Source organism: Acanthisitta chloris, unplaced genomic scaffold, assembly GCF_000695815.1.
Source record: "Acanthisitta chloris isolate BGI_N310 unplaced genomic scaffold, ASM69581v1 scaffold25744, whole genome shotgun sequence".
Taxonomy (NCBI): Eukaryota; Metazoa; Chordata; class Aves; order Passeriformes; family Acanthisittidae; genus Acanthisitta; species Acanthisitta chloris.
In genome coordinates, this window is record NW_008671353.1 from 363 (window position 1) to 8,590 (window position 8,228).

General features: G+C 49.8%; 1 protein-coding gene across 1 annotated transcript in view; it reads left to right on the forward strand.

Annotated features, from left to right (window-relative positions):
- Positions 1 to 7,731, forward strand: part of LOC103801649 (CREB-regulated transcription coactivator 1-like) — a gene marked incomplete at both ends in the record, with an annotated part of 8,045 nt that extends 314 nt beyond the window's left edge. Inside the window, 3 exons of the mRNA XM_009074072.1 lie at positions 711 to 962; positions 2,570 to 2,671; positions 7,620 to 7,731. Coding sequence (XP_009072320.1) covers positions 711 to 962; positions 2,570 to 2,671; positions 7,620 to 7,731 — 466 coding nt within the window. The remainder of the gene's footprint in view (positions 1 to 710; positions 963 to 2,569; positions 2,672 to 7,619) is intronic.
- Positions 7,732 to 8,228: the final 497 nt, after the last annotated feature.

The following is an 8,228-nucleotide window of genomic DNA, read 5'->3' on the forward strand; positions in this document are numbered from 1 at the left end:
AGTGTCCCAGGCCAGGTTGGATGGGGCTTGGAGCACCCTGGGCTGGTGGAAGATGTCCCTGGACATCTATCTCCATAACTTTCAAGATCTCCCAACCCAACCCGTTCTCTGATTCTGTGAACTTCATCTCTCTTATTCTGTAATTTCCTTCTTTAAAGGTGTTTCCTCATTCAGAGCCTTAAAAATGGCTTAATAATTCCCTGTAGAGGGAACAGGTTTTACTTTCTCATTCCTAGAACTGAGGTAAAAACCATCTGTTAGGACATATTTCTGTTGTGGTGTTGACCCAAAGTTACTTGGGAAACTTGCAAAACACTTCTCTAATTCATGATAGAAACTCAATTAACTTTTTGAATTGATTTCCTGGATGTGATTGTGACTGAGCAGGTTATGATATCTGCCCTGAACATTCAGCTGGGCTTTAAAAGTGTTCGTTTGTTGTGCACTGGAGGTGATAAAAAGTCCTTTGAGACATAATATCATGGAATCCTGGAATGGTTTGGGTTGGAAGGAGCTTAAAGCCCATCTTTAGGTGTCTATGGGCCAGGGACACCTCCCACTGCACTAGGTTAACTGGTCCAGAACCTTTAGGTACCATTTTTCAGATGCCAAATGAGACTGATTTGGTTGTCTTGGTGTAAAACTTAACATGCTTGAGCACAACAAGGAATTTCCTGCCGGCATAGATGATTCTGCTTCTTCTTTTCAAGGCCGTGGCTATGGATGCACTGTCTCTGGAGCAGCAGCTTCCCCCATACCCATTTTTCACCCAGAGCAGTTCCCAGCAGCAGCAGCAGCCCCAGGTGGCCAGTTCCCTGCCTCAGAACACCCCCCTCATGCAGAGCTCGGGGCTGCAGAGAGGCACTCAGCTCCCTCCGCTCTCGGTCACGGTACCTTCCACCATCCCACAGTCGCCTCCAGGGAGCCAGAGCCAACCCTCCATGGGCATAGACATCAACTCGGTAAGCCTGGCACCACCTTGCCTTGGGAGAGCCTGGGGGGATGCAGGGCAGGCTCAGATCAGGCTGGACAACCCTCTGGTGGCATCAGTTGAGGTGGAGTCTGCAGCAGACTTAGAATGGTTTGGGTTGAATCCACATTGAAGTGTTTTCTAGAGGAAAATTTGGCTCTAATGGTCATATTTGCGTTGAGTTTTGTCCCTTCTGATTCCAGGTGTGATTAGAGCAGCTCAGTATTTCTCTCCTCCCTTGCTGTGCTGGTGCTTTGGGAGATTTTCAGGGAGTCTGTTCCCCCAACACATAGTGTATTGCACAGCGTGCTCCAGACTGGAGTTCACAGGGCCTTGAGACAGAAACCTAACCAAGCATTTCCCACTCAAAATATCACTTGGAAAACTGATTTTCCCAAAGTTGTCCAGAACCAGGTATATCTCCACTTTCTGTATTTAGAACCCTTTTATTTTAAGGAATTTTAGAGCAACTTAGCATCCCAAATGGAATCTGTGGCTGCCTCCAGTGCCCAGAAGACATGGAGTGTATCCCTGCAGGGACGATTTATGGGCAGATCCCTTTTCTTGCTCATTTTAACATGGTCTGTTAGGAAATGTTCTGTCTGAGCAGCTGAAAATCCCAGTGTAGAGCAGCTCAGGGCTCCAGGCCAGGGAGGGAGGGATGGCACAGCTCCTCCTGCCCCATGGAGAGTCCCATGGGGTCCTGGCAGTGATGGAGGGACAGGAATTGGTTTGAGAATGAGAAGAATTCAGTGTTATTGATTAGCACTTGCTCCTGAGTTTTCCTTTCTGTGCTGATAAATCCTTCTGGAGAGCAGCTGCTTCCCTTGCAGGGCTGGAAGGGGCAGAGGGAAGGACAGTGCAGCACTGGAAAGGATTCCACCCCCCTCAAAATGTGTCCCAGTGTTCTGATTCTAATCCTCATGTAGTACCAGCACAGACAATTCTGATTTCATCCTTTGCTTTCTGTGTTGCTTTCCTCATCCTAAACCTCTTTATGACCTTAACCTTCAGGGTGTTGTGCTTATCTTCTAAAGCAACTGAAGTAATTCCTAAGCAAACAAATTTCAAGCTCCTTTATCAAACAGCCTTTGATTAGATGTAGTAGATTGCAGGTTTTCCTCAAGCACCTGTTCATCTCTAAGGAAGGAGAATGAACAGAGCTATGCTACTCCTTATACAGGAGTACAGGCAGTACACACACACACATGTGGGTTTGGCAGTTGGATTGAAGAAGAAATGGCATTGTTTTTTACTTAGAAGGCTTTGATATAAAGGGGTTTTTTTGACTTATAGGGCTTTCTTTGCCCTAAATCCTTGCTTTTTTTCCCCTTTTTAACTGAGCATCCCTGAGATCAGGGAGGAGATATTGCACAGTTGTGCTTGTCCAGCAGCTGCTGTGCTGGGGCAGCTCCAGCCACGCTGAGCCCTGAGCTCTCTGCAGTTTGGGGCTTGATTCACAGTAATCTGTCTTCCTACACAGCCAAGAATGCTGAAGAGGATGGTTTCCCCCAGCTTCCTCGAGCTGTATCCAGCAGAAGTCTGTGATTTTCCAAGCCTCCCTCAGTGCCATGGTGTTAATTCTGTGTTGTTCTGTAGGCCTCACTCCAGCAGTACCGCAGTAATGCTGGATCCCCAGCCAACCAGTCTCCCACCTCTCCTGTCTCCAATCAAGGCTTCTCTCCTGGCAGCTCCCCTCAAGTAAGGGACTCTGTGCTTCCACAGGCCTTGCTTCTCGTGTGTGTTCTTAGCTGAGTCCATCACTGACCCATAGTTGTCTCATTGTCCCTCTGTGTGCCTCATGCATCACTGGTGTCTCATCTCCTCTGCAGTTCCATTCAGTCCCAGAGTTTTGCAGTAGCTTGGGAATTGCCTTTTCCTGGCTCAAAGCTGCTGGTTGAGCACTGCTGGGGGGTTTGGTTGAGGTGTTTCATAGACACAACCTCCAGGTAGAATCCTTTCAATTCCCAGTAGCACAGGGGAGCTGATGAGGTTGGAGAGAGGGGGAACTTCAGTGCCTCCCTAGGCACTAAGTATCCCTTGTGTGGCCAAATCTATTTACATCAGGACCTTTTTTTTTTATGTGGGAACACACCCTGACAAACAAGAGAGAAAACACTGGAGAAAATGCTCTTAAAATGAGCAGCTGTACCTTGTGGCTGGCAAGGAATGGGTTAGCAAACACACTCTGTTGAATGCCAGCTGTTTTTTCTTCCTCTACTCACACATCCACGTGGCCTGGATGCAAGTCATAGCCTGGAGAGGTGTGTAATCCTCTGAAGGAGGATTTTTACCTGCCAGCAGCAAGAAATGAAAGCCAGGCAGACTTTGGGGGTGCCCCCAGTGTAAGGCAGTGAAGAAGCTGATGCTGCTCAAAAATCTCCAGCTGTCTGCCCTGAGGAACCCCACCTGGGGAAACAAGGTGAGGGAATTCCTGCAGAGCATCTCAAGAGTCTGAAAACCCATTTTTTGTTCCACCCTGTAACACTGAGGGCTGTAGGGAGGATCCTTTCTAAGTAAGTGCTGCCCCTTCCTGGCTTCAAAGCAGAAGTTGCAGCTCTCCTTGCCACTAGCCAGAGACAGGTCACTGGTAAGCTGAGACTAGACTGAGGGGCAGGACTGACTGGATTTACTTAACCCTGGCTTAACTGCTGCTTAACCTCTCTCTCCTCTGCTTCTCTGAGCTCTGCTGTGCTCTGTGTGTGCTTCCCAAACCTGCACACTCACCCCTTGGGCTGTCCAGAGAGCAGAGTTGTTGCCACCCTTGCTGCAAACTCAGTTCTCACTCAGCAGCACATCCAATTTTGGGTTGATTTTCTTTCCCCCTTGGCTTCTCAGTAACTCTGTCTTGCTGTTGTCCACAGACCTGTTGCCATTGGCCAGTCCAAAGTATCAGAGTGCAGCTAGTGAGGCTCACACTGGGCTATCATTTTTCATGCTGGGCTTTTTTTATCCTGCAAAATCTTCCTTAGGTTTTGCTCTTTTCAAGTGGGACAACTCTGAGTGGAAGGAAGAGGGTTTATTAATACTCCTCAGAGTAGTCTTGGCCTCTTAAATCCCCACAGAACTCTGTGGTTTTGCTGAATTAAAGCTGAAGTGCTTTGCTGCCTCCATTAGTGGCCCTAAAGCTGCTGCTAGTGCTGGTGGTGACAAATATGAAGTGTGGAGAGAAGCAATGGGGGAAGAAAAACCAGTTTGGAGGGAAAATTGGGGTTGGTTGTGATGATGGGAGCAGCTCCCAGGTTGCAGAATCCTTTAAATCTCTCCAGAGTGAAGGCAGATCCCTTCCAACAGCAGAATATTCCCTCTGTGGCACAACCTGGCACTGGCTGATGCGTGGGAGGAAGGAGGTGTGACTGCAGCACTTCCACATGCTCCTCATCCATGGATTTTGGGTTCAATCCTTCCACTATTAGATGTAGAGTATTCTCTCTACAACTACAGGGTTGGAGAGAGGTGGGAGATGTCTCTCCTGCCATGGCTGTAGGGAGAGACTAGAGGGAATGGCCTTGAGCTGAGCCAGGGCAGAGTCAGAGGAGATGTTAGGAGAAATGTTTTCCCTGTTAGGCTGTTCAGGCACTGGGATATTGCTCAGGGAGGTGGTGGAGTCACCATCCCTGGAGGTGTTTCAGAGATGTCTGGATGTGGCACTGGAGGACCTGGTTTAGAGGTTCCAGCAGTGACAGGTTAATGGTTGGACTTGATGACCTTAGAGATCTCCTCCAACCTTGCTGATCCTATAATTATGGAATGGAATGAGGAATTAGTTGAACTGTTAGTACTGCTGAACTAAAAACTAGAGGTTGCTCTAACAAAAGGTTATTAAGAGCTCTGATTTTTGCCTAATGAGCTGCTGAGCCTGTCTCAGGTTAATGGTTGGCCTTGCTGACCTTCGAGGTCTCCTCCAGCCTTGCTGGTTCTCTACCTGTGAAAAGGGACATGCTTTAACCCTGGGGTTTGATTTGCACACCCACTTCCTTCACCACCTTCTTTCCACCTCTCCAAACCTCTGCTCCCATGGTCCACACCTCTCTGTGTGTGTGTATGTGTTTGTTCCTCCAAGGCCTTCCCATCTGGACACGGATTGCAAAGCTCTGCCTGTGGCCTCAGCTCAGTGTTTGCATGGCTTCCCATCAGCAATGCCCTGTGTGCTCTGCTTCTCTCCCCTCACACCTGGCATCCTGTTCCAACTAGGTAGAGATCTGCTCTCTTGAGTAGCTTTGGCTCTAGCCTGGAGAACATGGTATGTATTTTTGAGATGGATAATTCAAGCCAGAGGTGTTGTGGTTTGGGTTGGTGCTTTTTTTTTTTGGCTTTTTTTTTTCCTTGCAGTCACCACATCATTAACCCCAGAAGATGCACTGTTGACAAAACAGAGCTCACCAGTGTTTGTGGAGGAGATGGGTGTTAGCAAGATGTTTTTCCCAGAGCTGTTGATAAATTATTCTCAAGTGTTGAAGTCATGACATTTGCAGTGGGATTTCCTTTGGGAATTACAGTGCTTGCAGCTGGAGGAACCAGGACACTTCACATGAGGAACAAATCCAGGCTGTGTGTTTTGGTAGGAGTTACTGAGCTAAACTTGCACAAACAGATTCTGTTCTCCTGTTGATCATCATTTCTTATGTTCCCCAAAGATTTTAGGATGGGAACAGTGCTTGGAATGCAAAGATTTTAGGGTTTGCTCTACTTCTGGGAAGCTCCTGTAAAGAGAAAATATACCTCAATCCTCTTTGGAGCTCTGGAGTAGCAATTGGATTTCTAGTGCTGGTTTTGCTTCTGTGGCATCCCCAAACTCCTCTTTGTCCTTGGAAATGGACAGTCCTTCAAGGAATCACCTTCCAGAGCCAGTCCCACCTTCCTTCTGGGAATCACATTCCAGAGCCAGAGCCAGTCCTCACCTGCTTGTTGAAGATCACCTTTCAGATCCAGAGCCAGAACCAGTCCCACCTTCCTTCTGGGAATCACCTTCCAGTGCCAGTCCCACCTGCCTGTTGGGACTCACCTTCCAGAGCTAGAGCCAGATCCAGTCCCACCTTCTTTCTGGGAATTGCCTTTCAGAGCCAGAGCCAATCCCACCTTCCTTCAGGGAATCACCTTCCAGAGGCAGAGCCAGAGTCAGACCGACCTTCCTTCTGGGAATTGCCTTCCAGAGCCAGAGCCAATCCCACCTTCCTTCAGGGAATCACCTTCCAGAGCTAGAACCAGTGCCAGTCCCACTTTCCTTCAGGGAATCACCTTCCAGTGCCAGTCCCACCTTCCTTCAGGGAATCACCTTCTAGAGCCAATCCCACTTTCCTTCAGGGAACCACTTTTCAGTGCCAGCCCCACCTTCCTTCAGGGAATCACTTCCAGAGCCAATCCCACCTTCCTTCATGGAATCACCTTCCAGAGCCAGAGCCAATCCCACCTTCCTTCAGGGAATCACCTGCCAGAGCCAGAGCCAATCCCACCTTTCTTCAGGGAATCACCTGCCAGAGCCAGAGCCAGTCCCACCTTCCTTCAAGGGAATCACCTGCCAGAGCCAGAGCCAGTCCCACCTTCCTTCAAGGGAATCACCTGCCAGAGCCAGAGCCAGTCCCACCTTCCTTCAAGGGAATCACCTGCCAGAGCCAGAGCCAGTCCCACCTTCCTTCAAGGGAATCACCTGCCAGAGCCAGAGCCAGTCCCACCTTCCTTCAAGGGAATCACCTGCCAGAGCCAGAGCCAGTCCCACCTTCCTTCAAGGGAATCACCTGCCAGAGCCAGAGCCAGTCCCACCTTCCTTCAAGGGAATCACCTGCCAGAGCCAGAGCCAGTCCCACCTTCCTTCAAGGGAATCACCTGCCAGAGCCAGAGCCAGTCCCACCTTCCTTCAAGGGAATCACCTGCCAGAGCCAGAGCCAGTCCCACCTTCCTTCAAGGGAATCACCTGCCAGAGCCAGAGCCAGTCCCACCTTCCTTCAAGGGAATCACCTGCCAGAGCCAGAGCCAGTCCCACCTTCCTTCAAGGGAATCACCTGCCAGAGCCAGAGCCAGTCCCACCTTCCTTCAAGGGAATCACCTGCCAGAGCCAGAGCCAGTCCCACCTTCCTTCAAGGGAATCACCTGCCAGAGCCAGAGCCAGTCCCACCTTCCTTCAAGGGAATCACCTGCCAGAGCCAGAGCCAGTCCCACCTTCCTTCAAGGGAATCACCTGCCAGAGCCAGAGCCAGTCCCACCTTCCTTCAAGGGAATCACCTGCCAGAGCCAGAGCCAGTCCCACCTTCCTTCAAGGGAATCACCTGCCAGAGCCAGAGCTGGTCCTCACCTTCCTTCAGGGAATCTCCTTCCAGTGCCAGTCCCTCCTGTCTTTAGGGAATCCCCTTCCAGCTCCAGCCCCACCTGCCCAAACTCCCCTTGGCACCATCCTGCAGTTCCCTCCCTCTGAATCTCTCCTCTCCCAGCCCCAAATTCCCCCCCAGATCCCAACTCGCCGAGTGACCTCTGTTACTTCTCGTCTTTGCCCAGCTGTGTGTGTCCGTGACTCCCAAGTTTTCCATGTTGTCTGTGCTCTGGAGGAAGTCTGTGCGTCCCAGGAGCGCGCGGAGGGGAGTTCCCCCCAGGAGAGCAGGAGGTGGCTCGGAGGGTCGTGGGAATCGCACCATAAAGCCTCTTGTTTTGTTTTCAGCATTCTTCCATGCTGGGCAGTGTTTTTGGGGACTCCTATTATGAGCAGCAGATGACAGCTAGGCAGGCTAATGCCCTCTCCCACCAGGTGAGCAAATTCATCTCGGCCTGGGGTTGTGACCTCCTGTGCCTCCGATCGAGCGAGCGATTTAACTCTTGCTTCATTTCTGTGCCATCACATCTTGTCCATGGAGGTTTTTTTGCCTTTCTGTTCGGTGATGCTCAGGGAGGTTCTGTTCCCGTTGGGTTTGGTTTGGTTTGGTTTGGTTTGGTCTCCTCCTCAGTCTTCCCTTGGCCTCACAGGGCAGAGGGGAAGGAGGTGGGAAAGGAACAGAAACGATGGAAGTTGGTGAGAGTTGAGCGATTGGAAGAGGCAAAGAACAAAGGGTTGAGGAGTAGAAGGGCTGAAAGTTGATTGGCAACACCGATAACGTTTGAGAAATGAAGGATGGAAACCAGTGAGGAATTGAAAGGAGGTTTGAAAAGTCAAGGGATGAAAACCAATGAGAAATTGAAAGGAGGTTTGGAAAGTCAAGGGATGAAAAACAATGAGAAATTGAAAGGAGGTTTGAAAAGTTAAGGCATGAAAACCAATGAGAAATTGAAAGGA